Here is a 21,650-nt window from a genome sequence, read left to right as displayed (position 1 = left end):
TTCATTTCAGAGATATCTGCAAAGAAGGAATACTGTAGAATTGTGCCATATGCAGAGACCACTCCTATTTAACAGACAAGCAGAGACTTTTTACACCAGATTCAGTTTCTAAACAGTTTAAAGTTCTAGGTCTCTATGGAATATACTGCAGGAGTCAAACCTAGGGCCACATACGTATGGAGGAGTGTAGCAGAATCCTTTATTTGAAAAATGCTTACTTAGAGTCTGTACTCAAATGAGCTTGTACTCTAAAAATCTACAAAGCTGTATTACGAACTGCAGGCAAGCTTCCTCTTCAGGTGTGCTACTCAAAGCTCTGAGTAGTTCTTCCCATTGTTCTTATAATGCAGCATAACATTTATCTGGATTTAAGTGGGTACGTTAATTTTCATTTAAATCTCAATTTCAAATAAGTGTATATCAGTATATCATTTTTTTTTAATCAAAACCTAACAGGTCATATTTCAATACATAATGCTAACTGAAATCCATTGTATAAGTATTCAGAAATTTCGGAAACGAATATGAGGGCTTTTTAACTCTGGAAAACACCTTATATTTTTATATCCAGCTTTATTTGATCTTAAATTCACTCAAAGACATACCTAAGAACAACACATGAGAGCAACCTGCAGTGATTCATGAGGGACGTTAGGCATAGGAAAGAGATCCTTTAGGTTTAACCTTGCCTCTTAAAAAATAAGGCTAAATGAAAGAAAGTTCTAATTCACAAAGTGTCAAGACATTAAATGAACATTCAATATGTGATTAGGTCCAACTGACTTCATAGAGAAATAACAACATGCTTATATGTACTTCCTCAGAGACTAAAATAGCCTTAGCGGTTTACAAAAGCACTGACAATGAATCCTGTTTGGTCATGCAATGGTACAATGAATCTTGTGACTACCTTGGACCTATTCTCTTTCCAAGCACTCATCCTTTTTCTGATTAACATGAGAAATCGCATCAATCAGTATTGACACAAAGCCATGAATAACATCTTAAGGTATGTTCTCTTACTGCCTGCCCTCTGGAAGCAAATACATTGGAAACAAGGACTGGAAAATACATTTACTTTTATTCGTGAGGAAAACAGATGCACAGATACTTCAAATAATAAAAATCTTCTTTTCAAGAAAAGATCTGTATCACTTTGCCAGTTTATCACTTGGAGACATCCTAGATAATTTTGTATCTTCTGTATTATAAAAGATTAGTTGCACATTGACTTCTTTGTTTTAAATACAGCAATTTAAGAGAGAAGTAAAGTTACCTCTTCAAATTTTTACGTATCTCTTTCACTGAGATAGTAAATGCATCTAGTTTTCTATGCATTTCATATAATAAAGTGTGTATTTTCTTTTTTTTAAATGACCGCTGGATCCTCATAAATGCAAAAGGAAAAAATAAGGCTGAAAGTGTAAGTATTGCTGAAAATCTCAAATCCTTCATTAAAAAATGCAGCAAGAGTCTGCCTTTACTTTAAGGAGGGCACAAATCAGGTATATACACACTCTAAAGCATGCCAAGATATTGGTATCCCTTATACAGTGAAAAATTTTAGTGTCGAAGATTTAATAAACTTGAACTGCTAATGTGATAAACTAGACTCTCTATGTTTGTATTGTCTATATAGAGACATAAATATGGAGAAACTTGTTTGCCTTCCGTTGAGGGATAAACAACTGAAACGGTGCCTTTCTAAAATAGTGTATGAATATATATTTTAAATATTAAAGAAGTTTATGTCTCCATTCAGGTTTTTGGGAAAGTTTATTCTTAGTTCCAGCATGATAAACTGATGTTCCTGAAGGCTTTTATCTCCAGGTAATACAAAGCCTAAAATGGCAGCAGAAAGCAATAGTTACAGTGTAATAGGCATAATAAATTAAATTGCAGAAGGTTTCAGACATGGTATCCACTATTAAGAGCATCAGATTTTCAGACCACTTTTCTATATTATTTTGGCTAGAGCTGTACTTCAGAATATAGTTTTTGAGCTGCTCTTTATTTGAAGGAATTATGGAATTACAATAAACAAAAAAATACTGAGATAGTAAGCAAGTTCAGCAACATAAAGAGGCAGCAGCAGTTCAAGGCCAGGAGTCGACCAAATGGAAAAGGCTTGAGATTATGACACTCAAGACACAATAAAGTAAAAGAGTGAGAATACTGATTACAGAAAATCGTTAACAGTATGATAGGAAACTAAAAAAGACAGTAAAAGATGAAATTTAGTTATATTTGAATGCAGGTCTACTAAAAGTATGCTGAAAATCAGGTAGGGGGTTCACACTAGAAGTATAAGTATTTGGCATAGCATCATTAGCAACAACAGCAACAAGATTGTTCAGCAAATGTTTTGCTCCATAGTAATGAAATGAATCACTTATAGAAATCATATTGTCAGGAAAAAATGAAAAAAAAAAAAAAGGAAAACAAAAACTACTGAGGAGAAAGTTAACCATAAGCACTGTAATACAATACAAAAGTAGTCAGTTCAGAACTTTGTTATGAGTAGCTTCCACCAGTCACTGTATCAGAGTCACATATCAGTGGTTTGAAGAAGAACTGGAATTCCTGCTAAATGCTTACCAACACTAAATAATTCCTTTAGCCACACCACTTCTGCTACAGGAGAGTGGCCACAGTCAGCTACACCTCAGGCATCTTTGCACACAGGTTTACAAAGAACCTCTTCAGCTCTTTGTGTAGTCAGCCCAACTTTTGAATTTGCCTTAAGTTGTAGAAGTGTCAGACCAGCTTTTGCCTCCCTTTAGGAATAAAAATACTAAAGCCTGTTTTCACTGTAGCTCTGTGGATGGTTACAGCAGAGCATCTTGGTCGTAGATTTGCACAAAAGACCAACTCTGAAATGAAAAATAGTAAGACCTTTTACCTGACCTAGAAGTAAAAGTTACCAAAGTTGCTGCATAACATCATGGAAAAACAAATATCACCTCAGCTCTAATTGTATAGCTCATCTCCAATAATTTGTTTACTCTTTTCTTTCACATGAAAGACAATAATGGTCCAAATTTTCTCAAATTAATGTAAATACTATGTAACTTCCCTCTAATATAATGTTATCCTTTTAAAAGTATTTTTCTGAGCTAACAACAGAGGCTGAAAATGAACAAAACAAAGGCACAGTTACTAAATAGATGTTCCAGAGTTAAAACTGTAAAAGACAAAAAGATGATGTATCAGAGATAAGTGAACTGTACAATGTTTGCTTTTTTCAGGAAAAGCATCCAAATCTTGGGAGCTCATTCTTGCTGAGATGAAAAGTCATAGCTCCAACAACTTCAGTGAAAAAAATCGCACAATAACAGAAGCACTAAATTGGCCTGAAACATTTGTATGAAACTTATCTTAACCTGTTAAATGTAATGCAAATATGAAGAAAAAGTAGGGTTTTATGGGATATTTCCAATAATTTCTGTTTTGGTTTTATATTGAAATACACTGAGACTAGCGTCTCAAGACTATATCTGCTTCTGTTAGGAGCAGGATGTGAAAAGGCATTTTTTTAGATTAAATATACAAACAAAAGTGAAACAGAACTTTTTAGACTATCTTACTATTTAGCAGAATTAGCAGTATCTGCACAGAAATATCTATAGATTAAGTTAATTGGAAGAGTTTCTAGTCTTTTGTATTACCCATATGCACAGATAATGTGTGTGTAATGGCTCTCTTTAAAAGGCACTGTAATGCCTTGGGACTAATGTTCATAACAGCAACAATATGGAAGAAGTTTTACAGATGCATTTGCCAAACATGACAGTCAATATATAAAGGAATTCAATCACCCTTCAAGTATGCAGAAACTTTCACCAGCATATTTTGCCTCTAAAATATCAAGAGTTGAAGAGCTTCAGTCACAAAAACTGAAAACATCTTTAAGGAGTTAGTCTGAAGGATCCGATAGCATTTTTAGACAGCCAAATATAGCTAATGAATCAGAAAGCCAAAAAGATTTGAAATAGTAGAGAACTTCCAGGGAACACTAGGTTACATTTCAGCAGACTAATCTGGATAAGAGAACAGTAAACTAGCATAAAAACACTGGAAAGTTTCCCCTTCTAAACAGACCCAAGACGAAGGCAGTAAAAACTGCCAAAAGCATCTTTAACAAGCTTCTAAACATACGTTCCACATCAGAAGAGATTCCCAGCTGAGAAGTGGAAAGGAAGACATGATGGGCATCTTAGAAAAACCAGAAAACTTTTGTAAAACAATAACTGTGGGGAAAGAAAAAGCCGTTGATGGTCATATAAGCAGTAAGTGGTTTTACATAACAGCATTTTCAATATATTAATTAAGCTTCAGTGTCTCTGAAAAATTAATGAAAGTACTGCAATGATCCGCTCCCCACTCTCGTTAAATCCTTACAACTTAAAAAATCTGCCTTTGATGTTGCGAATGGAGACCTAGCTTCCAAAAAGCAAAATCTGGGCTTCATCTCCTAAAAATAACTCTATGTTCATATTTATAAACACGTAGTTAAGATGGCAAAAATCCTAACACACAGGGATTTATCACGGAATACCAATTGCAAGAGCTCACTTAGCTTTGAATCTTACAACATATTTATATTTCTTCGTAACAAAGAATAGTCATCTGTTGTTGCTTACATAGATGTCTCTACAGAGCCTCAAGCTTCTTAACGCATTCATTTTTTACTGCTCACTAATCTCAGTGAGTTCAATTCAAAGTCCTCACTCAAGCAAGAATCACAGTAGACTCGCTGTGAATACTGACAAAATAAAGGTCTTGGAAGCAGTTCAGTTACAAGAATAGATTTTGAAAAACAAAACAAAACCAAACAAAAAAATATTATTCATCTCATAAATAAACAGAGTTAGTTTTCTTAGTACTTATTGCAATCAATATACTTTTAAAGAGAGTAATTTTGTTCTAGAAACAACTTCTCTGAATTCTAATTTTTACTTATTGTTCATTTCACAAGATTAAAAAGGGAAATAAAACCATGATATTTAAGACAGTCAGAGATACCAAAATGTATAAAATCATATGACAAATTCAAAAATTCCTACAGTTACATGCTACAAAATCTGCCTGAAGATAGACATGCATTCATATTTATTACATGAATTGGAGGCTTAGCAATACATGTTTTATCTGGCAACTTGTAATACCAGAAAAAAAATTTTGTTAAACTTATCACAAGTAAAGCCACATAAAATTGTTCAAAAGCATATGCTGATGGTTAACATTTGCTGAATTTATTTTGAAGGTGTTTTAAAATACCTAATGTTAAGCAGTGAAGTCTGATACTTCCTACTTGGTCCTTAAACTTGGAAACCTTGAAAAATTTATTGTAGCAAATAATCACTCTACATTATAGAAAACATATAACACTTAAGAAATCAGCAACACATCTCTTCAAATTTTATTTACAGAAGTTTAACAGTAGCAATGAAATATTCACTACATCTTACTAATAGCTGGTAGAAATTCAGCTGGAGAGTAAATGGAATACATACTTTTTCCTGGACCCATAACAGAAAAATGTAGCACATAGTTTCTTTTCTGACTGATGAGAAAGATCAACAGTAAGTCTGAACAATGCCCTAAAAGCATCAGTGAGCTCTTTTGCTGACCAAATAGCAATAAAATGGGTACATTTGTTTGTCGACAAAAGATCTGTCATGAACCAAATGCCAAGAGTCTGTCCCCAAATATCCCAAAGCACTACCAGACACAGAAAATACTCCAAGAAACATATAGGTTTACTAAGCACTTCATTTTTCTGGAGGGTTGAGACCTGCCTTTTTCTGAACTGAAGAACATAGAAGAGATTCTGATGGAAAACCTCAGTCAATCCTTTCCATTAGGGAACTTTCTGTGGGTTTTCCAACAATAGAAGGAAGCTTTTCCCTCAAATTATTACATAAATATATAAAATAGCCAAGATAAATATTTTGAGAAGTCTTAATACAAGATGAAAATATTTAGCTTTCAGAACCGAACAGTTGGTGTGCTATCATCACTGCTTCCCAGCTATTCAAAATCACCATCTGTTTATAGAGACCATCTCTCACCTTTCATTTTAAAGTCAACTAATCAGACCTTCAGTAGAAATGCTCTTTTTTGCACGTGCTTGCCTATTGCCTAGCAAAAAGTGATCTTAAACCCTGAACGCGATGCATAGCAGGTATGTTCTTTACCAAACTCTCAAAAAAATGCACAACTTGTCAGCGAAAGAAATAGGAAATTGCTAAAAATGGTCAAAACATGACCCTAATAAAATCTTTTGAGAGAGTAAAATAATCCTTCTCAAACCCATCAGAACAAACAACTATTGGAAGCTATTACTTGGATTTATTGTGTTCTTTGAATGTCACAATATTCACACTGTTTTCTGGTAACCGAACTGTTTATATTTCAGGAGAAAAACAAACCCAGGAGGAGGAAGAATGGTATCATATGTCTCTTACACTGACAGAATTATTCTAGAAGCAAGCAGCAAAGACTTATTTCAAAATAAGATTTACCTCTAAAGAAGAAGTGATATAATATGCTAAAAGTAAACCACAAAATGTTTATCACTCCAGTGAAACGTATGACGAGTCTGATTTTTTCTTGTTTAGACAGGTTCATTCATACTTTGATTTATCCTGAAACTACTAATTTGTGATAGTTGACTCCATCTCCTGAGAAAGATTATATGTAATTCCACATTTGAATTTAGACTTCACATACTTTATCTCTACCAGATATAAATTATGAATAAAACTAAAGCTATAGTAGAGACTTTATTATGAACTAAATTATTGTATTAAATTTTTGAAGCATTTGTAAAGCTCAGATCATTATACCAATAACTTATCTTTCCTGGAATGCTCATCTGAAATGTAAGCTAAATTCACAGCCAGAGATTTGTCTGTTTCAGATTTATGAGAGATGCTATGATGCAATAAAAGCAGCTACTGAGTATATTAGAGTGTTTTGCTCACACTTACTCATGTAGTTATGGACTTATAATTTAGAGTGCTCTGTAATTAGGTTGGGTATTGAAAAGTAATTTCTCACATTTCATGGTATAACACTTGAAATGAATGCCTCCAGGTAGTTCTGAAAATTTACTATGAAGCAGACCACATTTTCCAAAATAGCTTGTACCTCTGTATCTTTTATAACACACTCTTCCAGAATCTAATGATTCGAATATTTAATTTCATCTTTTAAGGTGCATGATTCAGTATTTCTAACTTTGGGGGTTGACAACATAATTTTCTGGAATTACTTTAATAGCTATATTAATTCAAGATCGCAAGACAACCTTAGAAGAAACAGGTATGAGTCATGACGAGGTCTATGGGAATTTGTAACTCCTGCAAATGACATTTCATCCTTTTGTAACGGTTCCTATCAAATTTCTTTCCCATTATTTCACAAACCTCCCCAGTCAGTTGACAACTTTATCACTGCAGTAGGCCTGTAACTGTCAAAAACTTACTATGATGAGAAAGCTTTTCAAATCCATAAAGAAATCTGATGGTTAAAAAGAAAACCTTAAGTTAGAACATATAGTTGGTGGATACCAGAGTATTAAAATTACATATTTGCAAATGACTTCTTTTGCCTCGTAAGTTGACCGTTATGCTTTTCACCAGATGGTGTTCTTTCAAGACATTTTTCTTCATTCTTGAATAGAACAAATGAGATTAATAAAGTCTGAAGCACATAAATGTGCCAAGGGCTGAGTCCAATAGGAAAGAGAGCTATATCCTAGACATTAGCAGACAGAGCTAAGAGTTTTTGGCTGCCATGGAATGTACCAATGTATCTTTGCACTGTCAAAGAAAAATAGTAATAACCACTTGAGGTTTTACGGTACTTTACAGCTAAGCATCTCAAAACAATAACTCACCTACCAAGAAAGTACAATATATGAATATAGACTTTTCTTCATGTGATATTGTTCTGTATTGTTTGGCCTTATCTTAATTATTAATGCATGCTCTAAAATATTTGTTTTATTTTTCCAAAATTTCGGGTCATTATCCATTCTGATGTTTTGTATATTCTTTTAAAATCTAAAATACCATTTTAAAATCTCAAATGTAATTTTGAAGACCATAGAAGCATTCTAATACCTCTAAAAAGATTATTTAAGTTTCATTAAAATTTTTCTCCTGTAGCAAAACTTTACATCTGCTATGATGGCTTTATGTAAACTGTGAGACACAGTAAGAACTTTTTCAGCATTTCCAATGAGTTGTTTGCATGTGTTTACAAGTGTTATGTAGTGAATGTTTCCCAAACATGTCTCTTGGTACCACAGAGAATCAAACTGTGAAAAACCTACAAGCTGATTTGAAAAATATATACTCTCCAATCTACAAGAACTTTTGAATATAAATGTTAATTAGGATATGAAGATAATATTGAAGCTTTTTACTTCCAGGACTTTCAGAAACAAAAAAAAAGAAAAAAAAAGAAAGATAAAAATAAAGTTATTTATATAAAATATTAGGGAGAAAATGCTACCACTTTCAGAGACACAAATGCATGGAAAAGCCTGGACACTCAGTTATATTCTTGCAAAGACAATTGGTCTCCCAAAGTTGGATTGATGTCACACTGGGAAGGTTGTAGATGCTGTATTATTATTGATGTTTCTACTGTTTTACATACAATCATAGAATGTCCTGATTCGGAAGGGACACACAAGGATCATCAAGTACAACTCCTGTCCCTGCATATGACAATCCCACAGTTCACACCATGTGTCTGAGGGCTTGTCCAGTCTCTTGAACACTGTCAGGCTTGGGGCCGTGACACCTCCCTGGGGAGCCTGTTCCAGTGTCCACCACCCTCTGGGGAAGAACCTTCTCCTGATATCCAGCCTAAACCTCCCCTAGCACATCTTCCTGCCATTCCCTTGGGTTCTGACATCAGTCGCCAAAGAGAAGAGATTGGTACCTATTCTAAGTATTCCCTGAGCAAAACAATGCAAGTATTTTAAGAATAGTGTTATATGGCATTATCATTATAACAGATCTACATTACAGAAAATTATAAGTCCTAAAACTGCCAGCATCACTGGATTAGACTTGTAGCAGAATGTCCAGCCACTCTAAAGGAATGCAGATGTGTAGGACAACCTAAAATAACCTGGAAATGACTTTTCATTTACCTGTAGCCCTCAAACAACATGACTGAAAAGTTTAAATATAAATCAAGTGAACCTAAGGGAGGAATTTCATGTTCATATTTAGCATCTTGGTTATTAAGGTCTTAACCATTTTCATGTCCACATAGATGCAGAACAACAGAACCTGACCTAAAATTGAAAGAAAAGACGACTATAAAGAAGGGATTAGGTTTCTGGCTACTTTCAGAATGAGAAAAATCACATAACAAGCAATCTAATAATATAAAAAGCATCATCTTCCAATAATTTAAAAAAAAAAAAAAAATCTCAAAAACATACTACCTTCTCATTCCAGACACATGTCCATTTAAAACTCACTATCTGAATAGGATGGAAATCAATTACATTTATTTTACTTATTGATTAACCAAAGACAATACTTCATCACGGTGGCAAGATTCCCTCTGCCAACCATCTGTCCCAAAGAATTATTTTTTCACTGAGCAGTATTTGATATGCTTATGCACTGAATTTTACAAAACAAACAGCTCAATTAGAATAAAGCATGAATAACAATACACTGCCTTTACTCTAAGAGATTGAAGCCTTTTATCACCTACCTACAGACAAATAGTACTCATCTGCTGACAAAGGCATAGCACCTAGTAAAATGTTGTTGAATGTGTTAGCAATCCTAAATGAATGCATTGTTTATTAATTCAGCTCTAACTTGTTTGCAAAGTATGTGAATTATTAAAACACTTGAGAAAAAAATAAAATATATATTTTTCTAAATATGTCAGCATAAGAATTTTTACTTGGTTCACACTTACTAAAGTCTCGTTCCAGAAAGGTACCACTTCACTAAAGCTACACACATGCACAAAAATGGAGCTATTTGTCATTTTTGGAACTAAGGTCTCAGGTCACTTAATCACATTCATTTTTTTAAACAAAAGAAATAACCACCATGGTATATTAAAAACACTAAAGAAAGCCCAGATATCTAAAGTGTGTAATAAGGAAAGAAAAAAAAATCTTAAAGATAATCACAAAAAGTTTTGTTTTTACAGTCTGATGCCAGAGCTAGAAGCGTAAGTAAGAAAATTTCATTTTATTTGAATATAAGATTTCTCTTCTAGGTTGGAAGATTAAGAAAGCGGGGCGGGGGGGGCGGGGAATGGGGAGAAGTGTTTATTGTTTTTTAAGGATAATGCCCAATTAATAATGCCCACACAAAAATTAGCCTGGTATCTTCAGTTCCAGTTTAGATTACTTTTTTTAAAAAAAAAAAAAAGTCAATATTTTCAAATATTCCAGGGGAAATAGGTTATTTCCTAGCATTTTTTAATGAATTATGCTAAAACTCCATCATTTTCTGAGAATTCACTCAAAGATTCAAGGGCCTGTAACTGAACTTCTATTGTGATTTCGTAGGACTGTTCAACAGAATATTCCCATCAGCTTGTAAAAGACATCAGCACGTTGAGAGGCTTATAAATTTCAATCCCTGAATTTGTGGGTACAATATAAACATAATACGGCTGATATTGAAAATAAAACTTTCCTGTTCTGGAACACATTTTAATTATATACTGTAAATCATATTGTAATAATCCGGTAACTGTTCACTTAATTAATTACACAAACCTGTTTGTCTGGAAAGAAAAGGTGGTCTGTGAACTGAAGAGCTGAAATCTTTTGCCTCTTTCAGACTAGAAGAGCTAGCTGGGCTCTGACTTTCTTCCAAGTTTACACAAAGAGACTGCTCCAAGACTGTAGAACCAGCAGAGGCAGCATTAAGCTGGAAAAGACCCTCTTGTGCTCTCTTCTTTTCTTTTTTTAGCATATTTACCAGAATATCTTCAAGATAAATCAAGGAAATCATTAAGGACATATTTTTTTAATAAAGCAACAATCATCTTTGTTTATCCCTAAGTCTTTCGTTTTTAAGTGGAACAATTCACATTATGGAAGACTATATGTGAATGCGAATTTCGAGTTGGGCATATTCTTTGTAATTATAGTCACCCACCCCGGTCTGTCAAAACAGCAGGTTCATGTTTACTAAACAGTAACAAATTCACATATTGACTACAATTGTTGATCCCATTCAGTTGATGCCTGATAAAAGTAGATTTACAGACAAACAGGAATGAAATCTCTGGTATCTTATTGCTATTGGGTGACACTCCCAGTTTGGTTTGGTTTTGGTTTTGTGGGGATTTTGTTTGTTTGTTTTTTAAAATAATATTATAGCTAAATTTATTTGAAAGTCAACCTTGGAAAATAAACATCTCATCTTCTGTGACAGAGCAGAAAAAGAAGCTTTCTTGCCACCTCAATTTAGACTGGTACCATGTTACACCTTGATGTAAAATGCCATTCTCATTTGATATATAAAATTGATCTGGAATTATTGAACACAGAGAATCCAATTCAATTTGGTTTTCTCTAATATCTGTGAAACAATCTCTGTAACAAGCCAAAACAAACCAAATTTGTTATTTCTCTTCCATATTCAAATTTCACCCACCAAATAGCCACGAAGTTGGGGACACAGGGATGCTGGAGTCTTCTTACAGTTCTGCCAATCTGTGAAAAATGACTCCCACCTATTGTGCAAGAGTGCAGCTACTCACATGTTTCCTGTGAGGTAGTGACAAGGACAAAGGCTGTTTGAGCAGGTTAGTACTTTTATATGCAAAAATCTTTAGCTTTAATTTAAATTTTAAAGTTGCAGGTAAAGAGTACGAGTTTTATATTTATTCTAAAGGCAAATAGCTCAATAGTCCCCAGAGCAGCACTTCATCTGGCGAAAAATAGCACTTACAGGAAATTGTATCCTTTCTAAGGTAACAAATGAGTCTTTATATAGCATCAGAGTATTGCATTCTAAAAAAAAAGTTTAATTTGCTTGAGGAGAGTGTTTTAGGTGTGGCCTGATCCATGGTATTTGGATCTTGCCTGGACTGTTCTAAAGTTAAGTGGTGCTTGGATCCAGGATGTTGGTTTGGGTCACAACTGAAATAGAAGCAGGTGCAAAGCAGGAGTCCTGTCACGTAAAAGTTGGGAACTGAGAAATTGCTTCAACACAGTGGGGTCAGTAGAGAGAATTTCCTTCCATATAGCTATCTCATACACACAAAACCCATTGCAGCCAAGTCACCTCAAACCCAAATATTATTTTTTTCTCACAAAGGATACTGATTTCATTGTCTCTTTGCTGCAGAAGTTCTTTCAGTTTTTTTAGTTCTTCTTCTCCTACTTCTTTGTTACTGTCTTTTTCTTCAGAGTTGTGTTGCAAGAGCGGTTTTTTATCAGGCATCTTTGAATCATTCATTAGCTGCTATTAGGAGAAACGAAAAAACAAAAAAGCATACTCTCTTAACTTCACCTCCAGCTACATATTTATTCTAATCTGAGATTCTCTAGTGATGGTAGAAAAGGCAAGATCTTTCTAAACTCTTGACAGAACAAATTCATGCCACCAGCTGACTGTCCAATTATATGTGTTGTGTCACGTATGGGACAAATTGTATTTGTTGATCTTCACTACCAAGCATACAATACACTTTACTCTTTCTACACATAAATTCCACTCTTCTCTAGTATCTCAGAGCTTTCAGTATTAACAATATAACTAAAGCTTAATTATTTAAAAGCAATATTGAAGAGAAATACCTTCAAATGAATGAAGCAATATTTGATCTTGCGCATGTCAGCACCAACATCCAGAGTGCTATCAGGATCATTATCTTCAAGAAATGTTTCAATTAACTCATCCAACCTGAAAATACATAGGATTTGTAAGGAAAAAAAATCACAAACAAGCAAACAACTCTGTAAAGTAACGTGTCAAACACAAGATTTACCAAGCTGACTGATATTAGCAGTCTATTTTCCTTCAAGGTCCATGCAACTGCAATGTACTTTTGTTCTTGATACTAAAACCTGGATTTGATACTGGAGATTGTTTGCCAGGGATTTACCCATACTGAGAGTACCACAGATTTACGCTATGGGAATAAATCCAAAAATTACACTATTTTGCAGCATTACTGGAATAACACTGCAGAAAGATAAATATTTCAAGAGAAAGAAAAAGAATATGTAAGTCTTGAAAAACAACGCTCTATTTTTGAAAATTATTCATATTTAGCAGTCAAGATTCAAGGTTAATTTATCAAGAGTAACAAATCACACAAACTGTAGTTATGGATATGAGCTATTTCCTCTCTCTTACATTACCTTTAATATGTTTGGTATTATTGAAAAAACACAACAGCCCAATTTATTTTTTTGTTTCTCAAGGACTACACAGAAGCCAAAAGAGATCTGAGCACCAGAGGACTGACTCAAGTCTGAAACAGTAGAATGCAAATCAGAAGTTATAAAGCAATTCAGCCTCTTCACCCGTTTGAGGAAATAACAGACTCTTCAGTGTATTTTTAGATCTATTTTAAAAACGTCAACTTCAAGAATCACAACGCGAACAGACCAACCTGGTCTAAAGACTAAGGACAAAAAACAAACAAACAAACAAAAACAACAAAAAAAACCACCCCAGCACAACAAAGAAAATCCCTATGAATACCAGCAAAAGAAATCACCACATCCCTCGCACTTTTTTAGGTTTCCATGTAAAAATTACCAGAACTCTTTCTAAAATAAACACAGAGTCTGACTACATTCTGGGTATTCTGGGAGTTATTCCAGTATATTGCAGTATTCAACAAAGGCAAAAAATACACTGACAATGTGATGCAGATTCAGCTTGAAGTTTCTCCTGTTAATGAACAGATCTTAGTTGAGTGAGCCATTTTTTTTTTTCCAAATGATTTATCAGGTCAAGGATTGTGAAAACAACTGAAACATTCTCCTATGAACTTACACAACAGCAAGATTTGCAGTTTTACAAATGAAAAAAAAAAACAGTGCTACTTCCAATTCACTTCCAGAATGTTCACAGACTAAATCTAGGAGACAATAATCAGCGGAGGATGAAAGGAAAAAGAAAAAAAAGGGACCACTGAGAATACTAAATATACATTTTCTTTCCTAACATATATTAGACAAGGCAGATCTGCTTGCTAGGTGACTTAAAAACAAAGGACAATAAAATTCTACAAAATTAACATCCTTTTCTTTCTCATAGTCCTGACTCAAACTTCTTATTACATTTATCTCTATAAATATGCATAAAAAGAAAACTAAATATATGGAATATATGAAATCTAGAACACAGAATTATGTAAAATAGGGCTGTAAAAGATTTAAGAAATTCATATAGTGAGAGAAGCTAGAGTTACAGCTCTGCCACATTTTTTCTAGTCAAAACGTCACACACAGGCTATAGTCATCTTCCTACTTAAAGAGGCAGAATGAGAAAACCTTTTTTCATAAATAAAGGATAGTCAAAATGGCTTTTGGTTTTCATTCAGTTACCTTCAAGTGATGGATAATACCTTTCTCCTTAGCAATAATAATTTCTTGTGAGATAGTCACCTAATCTTTGACCCTTAGTTCTCTACCAGAAGAATGCATACTGAACAGTTTTCCTCCAACCAAAGACTGTTACAAGAATATACGTCAGCAAGAATCAAGCCAGAAAAACACATAAAGCAGCCCAGCACTGAACAAAGTTGGGTCTAGATGTTCAAAAGCAACAAGAAATCCATAAAGAGCAAGAAATCCAGAGAATTCACTCACAAATCTTGCTTTAGTTGCCTAGTCAGAGTCATGTATGTGCAGCAGAGCAAAGGTCGTATGAAACAATGAGGTAAAATATCATTGTCCTTTTTCTTAAGGACTTTTTTCACCTCAGTCATAGTAGAATAACTAAAAAAGCAGAGGAAACAAAATATTTTTGGTCAGATGTTGTGGCTCAGTCCTGAGATCACACATCTAGGCCTGTCTTAGATAGTCAGTATGTTCTGTTTCCTGGAAAAGATAATCAACCCAAAGACCTAGTAACAAGATAACAACAACAAAAAACCTGGTAACAATTATTCAGGTTTCTGCTCCAGTGAGTGAGAAGTAAAGAGGTGGTCTCTATACTATCATGTGAAGATCAGCACCAAGATTTATATTTCACACTGAGAAGACATCTATAAAAAATTCTTTGCCTCCAGTCTTCTCATTGCTCAGCTTAGAAAGTTGAACTGCACTCAGCTTGATGGGAAAAAGTAATGATGGAAACTGCTTAATTAACTGAAATTCAATGGAAACCTAATTATGGGGTTAGATACAAACATAGAATTGAAAACTTACTGAACTACTTACACGTCACACTTAATTGCTTCACTGGAAATATGCAGCATGTGTCTTTATTTCAGAATTTGATACTCTTTCAATATAAGATGGTCAATTAAAGTTATTTTAATTTGAGGGAGTTTTGTAATACGGGTGAGTTACATCAGAAAAGGCTACGTTAATATGCAATAAAAGTACCTAGCCATGAGATACTTGCGTACTAAACTAGCACAACACAAACAAAACAGAACAAAAAGCACAGCACCAAAACCAACAAAAAACCCCAAACCAAACAAAAATTCAAACAAACACAACCAGCACCACCAACAAAACCTAAAGGTATATTTTAGAGATACTAAAATATCTGTTTCTGTGTAGAAACAAATTTTAAACTAATAGTCTTATATTTGTTGTAGTTAATAACATTAGCAAGTCAGCTACTTCATTCTTCATTAGTTTCAGCTTACTAAGGCTCTCAATAATGTTTCCACACAGAATTTGTGCTAATCAAATCTGGAAGATGGATAATCATAGCTAATTTCACATGACAAGTTTCAAATCAGTGTCAGATGAAGATGTCTTTTCTACCTTCTGGAGATCTAAAATGGTTCATTTTTTTCCTTCTCTCTTGCACTATGTTAGGTAAAGGAAGTTATAGACCATTAAATATTTATTATTTAATGTTATTACAGTAGATGAAGCCTAAAGAGGGGATTTTTCATACTTCTCCATTCTTCCACTTAGCACTGTGAGGTTCTGCCCTAAGAACAGCAGGCCTAACTTGTACTGAGAGCAAGGGTGTGCTGAAGCCCATTGCCAGAACCCTGCTGTATCAGGAAGAATAATTTTCCAAACAGAAATTCCCTGAAGGAGGAAGAATATGAAAATATCAAACAAAGACCCATTTTCTGTGAAAAACAGCAGTAAACAAAGAATGGGTTTTCTTTCTCAGTGCTCATCAGGGAAAAAAAAAAAAAAACCAAACAAGAAAAAAAAGAAAATCAGAAAACATGAGTAAAAAATTCCACACACACACACACAAAAACATTTTCTAAGTCAATGCCAATGGAACAGTATCACACCATTTATGACATTAATTTAAAACTCATTTTGATAGAAGTCTTATTAACAGAGTAAAAAAAGAAAGGCATTACAGTGTTGATCCAGGTGAGTCTGGATCATGATAGCAGACTCTGAAAACACACTGTGTCAAGCACAAGTCTGTTCTTAGGCTGATGCTGGGAAGAAAACTCAAAGTGAAACAGCCATAAACAGTTGGGATGGAAACATGTTAAGCTAACTGTGCTCTCTGCTAAGTGACTGTGAATCTGTCCCAAATTCTTGGTCTAGCATTTCCCTGTATTTTTTTTTTTTTTCAAATAATGTAAGCACAGACTGTACTGCAGCTCACAGACAGCTTTTACATTATTAACTTTATTCTCTTCTGTTACTTTCCACCCTTCAGAAATTCTTTTTTAATGAACCCTGCTTACCATTTAGACCACACATAAATCACAAAAGCTTTCTCTCCACATTACTTCAGATTCCGTGCAATTTTTCTGATAGCTCAGCTCCAAAGTGATTAGAAGAGCCTGGGCTACTTCAGTTTTACTCATTCATTAAATAACAGACTTCCATATTAAAAAAAAAAAAAAGTCCACTTCTGAATCAGTCTTATGTTTGCATGAAGAGGGATGCAGATCGCACAGCTGAAATGCATCAGAAAAGCACTCCTAGCCAACTGAAAGTATGTTTTTTAAAGTTTAAAGCTCTCTAAAGCATGCAGGATGCATGTTCTCAAAACAGAGATCTGGAAGGACTCATTTTAACCTTGCTTTATGTGCCATGATTCATTTCTGGGAGAGCTTGCCTTTTGACCCCTGATCACTGACACTGTATATTATATATCAAAATTAAGTTCACTTAAAGAACAATTAATTTTGTGTTTCAGCTGTCAACTCTGTGACAAGCAAAGTGGAAATCCAAGTTAGAAAAATTAGGCTGCAAACAAAGAAGCTACTGAAACACTTCAGGTAACCAGAGAGGTTGCTTCAGTTAAAGAAGTTTGCTTACCTAAACTCTTGCAATCACTTTCCTATTGGTAACATATTTGATATATGTTATTTAAACAAACAAACAAAAAGTAAGTCCAGATCTTCACATATTTTATGCATCTATCTAAAAATGCATGATACTTGATGTAGACTTGCCACTATATTTCATAAGATCTAACTACGTAAATTAGCTTCAAGTGTGCACCAATATGGGAAGACCATAGAGATTCTAAGCAGCAAATGTTTTCAATAATGTTATGGGGAACAGGAGAAACAAGTGAGAAGTGAATCCTGTGATACTTCCACAAATATTATCACCTTTAAACTTTCAGGTCTCTCCTAAGCCTGCATAGATAGCAATTGTCTTGAATGGTGAAAAGAGAGCTGGTGAATAAGATTTGAATGAGGGTATCAATTCAGTAACGTTCCTGAAGAGGAAGTCACGATATTTCACAAAACAAAACAAAAAAACAACCCAAACCCAAAAAGCCATAGACATCATAAAAACATTAAATTCTCATATTTAGAAATGTAAAAAGAAAAGGTGAAACAGAAAACACAGGAATACAGCTGATGATTTACATATATGGAGATAAACTGTTTTTCATAGATACTGAATGTTGGCTGGTATTTATTGGTCCAATATGAACATGTTTGTTAGACCAAATGGTCTTTCTTAACTTTCTATTCCAAATTATCTAATGTTTTCAGCAGGGGTCAAGTGCTTATAAAATGATAATAGAGCTAAAGGAGACTCTTCCCTATTAATAATGAGTAGAAACAAATAGATTTTTTTAATACCATGTGCTTTTTGTTGGTATTATAGGCATCAATTAGGATTTATATGCTGTCTCTTTACCTAGCAAATAGGCTGGCGTCCAAAGAGATTACCTAAATTCAAGTTGGCACAAAACATTTGGATTTTTTTCCAGTTGCATCAAGTTCAGTTATTTGAGGGTAAAAAAAATGAAAATAGGGCTTCAAATTTTGTAAACAAATGGTAGCTTACACACAGGTGAATGATTACCATTAAACATTTGCACTGCACAGTAGAGAAGCGTAAATCTCCTATTTGAGATATAATCCCCACTTTTTTATCAGAAATATTTTTGCTACTTCTTTACGTAAGGAGATTCTTTTGAATTAGATGGCTACAATGTGGCAAACAGATGTAAAGAGTTTCCACACAGTTTGAAATAATTCATTCCAGTGATGAAATGCACACAGATCTAAGTTTTTGTATTAGTAAGTCAAGGGGAGTTTAGGCATTGACTACAAAAAGACCAAGACTGGCTTATAGAGAGAAAAAAATGCCTACACCTCGAAAATTTTTGCAGAGAAGAAACATGTCAAGTAGCTTGCAGAGTAGATGATTCCTCCTTTAAAAGCACTATGATAAACCAAAAGCACATATATCAAGAAATGCTACTCACTGCCAGCTATCATTCATGGCCATAACAGTAGTCACATTCAAATCACTAGAGTACTTCTAAAAGTAACAAGAGAAAACTAAGCTTCAGTTTCTAAGAATTTGAAAAATAGAAAAAAATATATACTACATATATAGTATATATATTATACCAAATTTCATTATTTTATTTGAAGCCATGTGACATTAGATGGCTGGTATACTTTCGAACATTAGAAAACAGGACATGGTACGTAGTCTTCCCCCTGCTCCCCAAGATAAAACAAACTGGCTAATCTTTGAAAATAACTTTAAATTACCTCTCAAGAGTTTCAATGTAAAAGGTGACCAGTTTAAATAACAAAAGAACTTTTGATACCTTCATTGACCTTGGTACAAAAAGGTAAGATCAAAGAAAAGTATTACATTTACACTTTAAGCATCCAGCTTACACACCTGCCTTAGGAATCTGAACTTCCTGTGCTGACACTAAAGATTTTATAACATCTACACGAAAACAAAATGCCCTCTAGAGACATACATTGATTTAATAGCATTCTAAATCAGGTATCTAAGCTAGAAGTTAATGCGAGATATTTTAAGACTACTTTATACTTAAGGCAGCTTCTTTTCTCTTGAATATTGGCTATGCAGGTTATATCAGTCAGTCTGCTAACTTCTACCCAAATCCACTGTCTGCCAAACTGTGTTGACATAAGGCAAGGTAATCTGCTTCTATTTCTTCCACCTTGCAACTGAAATTGAACACTGACATCAGCAAATAAGAACATTTGCTCTGCTTTGTAAATGAAACCATTTGTTCAACAGCTTAAGTATGAGTAACTGTTAAAGCTCTATATTGTACAACAGTGCAATACTGTTAATGCCATGATAGCATACAGATGTCACAATGTTGAAACAGAAAAATGAAAGACAGAAAGAAGTAATGAGAAATCCAGGACTTGAGTAAGATGAACAATATATGACTGTTGAAGTAAAAAATAGAAGCGTCTGTAACAACATATGTATCTGAAAGAAATAAGGTAAAGTTATTAATAAATTATAGTGCTAAGCCAGTACTTCCGGTGCTGTTCTTAGAGAATTCCAGCTGGCAAAAGCCGGGGAAGCGTGGGTGCTCTGGAACACAGGGCCTTGATTTGAAATCCTGACTTTCTGGGCACACATTTTAAATTGCTAGCGAGCTCATTTATAACAAAGAAAAAAAAAAAAATCCAAAAATCCCAAATGATTCAAGCAAAAAGGACCCTTCTACTTTTGGCATGCTTCTCACACACACACACACAAACTTTTGAAGGCCATTTAATTTTACTCTAAAGAATAATACAGAAGCCTATGGGAGTACAATTTCCTTCTATTTAGGATGTATGACTTTTTTTCTATATTAAAAAGAAAATACATATATATATTTATATTTTTTTCACCCTAAACAAGAAACTAATTCTCCAGCTCAAATAAACATTTAGAGATCAGCCCTTTACAGCCGAGGAAGTGCATGGTGATACCCAAAGCAAGCAATTCAGATTTTGGAAGCGTTTTACGAACTATGTTCTGAACCACTTATGTAATCTAGCTGAATATTTTATACTGTGCTTTTAAATAAGCAAAACGAAAGAATTCATGTTTGTTTAACATTTATGATAATAAAATAATAAAATAAAAATATTACATAGTAATGTAAATGCTGAACATTTAACACAGAATTCTGAAGTAAGAATTCCAGACAGCTGTAGCTTTACTTATAGGACTGATAAGTTATGTTTCATTATAATTTAGCATTCAGAAGACAAGTCAAGAGCATTTGTTTTCCATTCTGTTTTAAACTTAGTGAATGACATGACATTTTAGTGTTCATGAGGAAAGCCCATTTGACAGATTTCTTTTTCCTTCCATTAAATAAATAATTAAAAAAAAATCCCTGAAGACACTTAATTTAAGTGAGAAAAAAAAATTAAGAATGAACTACATCTTATTCACATGCTAACTTCAAATATGTAGCGATTTTAACTGCATTGAGTAGCCCACTTATTTTATTTGCAATGCCCTGCAAGTAAACCAGTGGAATGAAGCTCAAAATTGGAGTAAATATTTGGCATTTCTTAGCAAGTCAAGAAACATACAAAATATAATTTTAACATAATATTAATACTTATTTCCAGGGCAATCACTAAGACTTATTTCTTGCAATATATGTAGAGAGCAAAAACCCTATGCATTACGATAACCATTTTATAAGATTAAAATATATTATTGGATCTACATATGTACTACTGGATCTAATTTCATTTTGACATCTTTCTTCTGCTGAAAGCTGCCTAAGAAAAAAGCCTGTACAGAGACAACAAAATAAATACATACTTATAGCACGGATTTTCTCATTGACATGTTTTTGGATGAGTTTTTTTGATGATTTTTTTTTTATCATCTGTGTTCAGAATCAAGGCAAAAAAAAGGCACAGAATTCTTTCAGCAGATTAGTTTTGCTCTGAGCTCCCTTGAAATATGTATTATGAATCTGAAGAAATAAAATACATCAATTTTTTGAGACTATATTCAGTAACACTTCTGTTTACTAAAATAGTTAATTATCTTATTTGTAGCAAAATGAATCACAGTAAGGCTTTTGTTGAAGCCCAAGAATTTTGAAAAGAATTATGTAAACGTGAATTATTTATATATATATATATACATGTTGAGATTCAGTTTATTTAAGTTTAAGGATATAATTTCGGATATAACTAAGCAGAAAATTCTGAATACTATTTGAAATACCTAATGGCCC

At 33.7% G+C, this 21,650-nt stretch overlaps 1 protein-coding gene across 6 annotated transcripts in view; it reads right to left on the bottom strand.

Moving 5' to 3' along the window:
• Positions 1 to 21,650, bottom strand: part of KIF6 (kinesin family member 6) — a 166,227-nt gene that overhangs the window by 84,990 nt on the left and 59,587 nt on the right. For 5 of the 6 annotated variants that reach the window (XR_011738272.1, XR_011738273.1, XR_011738274.1 and 2 more), the window contains exons 11-13: positions 12,818 to 12,923; positions 12,341 to 12,482; positions 10,784 to 10,996 (exon numbers count right to left, since the gene is read on the bottom strand). Coding sequence is in view for 3 of the 6 variants with exons in the window: in XM_065833155.2 (XP_065689227.2) it covers positions 10,784 to 10,996; positions 12,341 to 12,482; positions 12,818 to 12,923 (461 nt within the window). In the remaining 3 variants the exon portion in view is untranslated. The remainder of the gene's footprint in view (positions 1 to 10,783; positions 10,997 to 12,340; positions 12,483 to 12,817; positions 12,924 to 21,650) is intronic. The other variant, XM_071806118.1, reaches the window with a different exon arrangement.

Source organism: Patagioenas fasciata, chromosome 3 (genome assembly GCF_037038585.1).
Source record: "Patagioenas fasciata isolate bPatFas1 chromosome 3, bPatFas1.hap1, whole genome shotgun sequence".
In the NCBI taxonomy this organism is placed as follows: Eukaryota; Metazoa; Chordata; class Aves; order Columbiformes; family Columbidae; genus Patagioenas; species Patagioenas fasciata.
The sequence above is the reverse complement of the archived record's forward strand: the minus strand, read 5'-3'. Positions and strand labels throughout refer to the sequence as shown.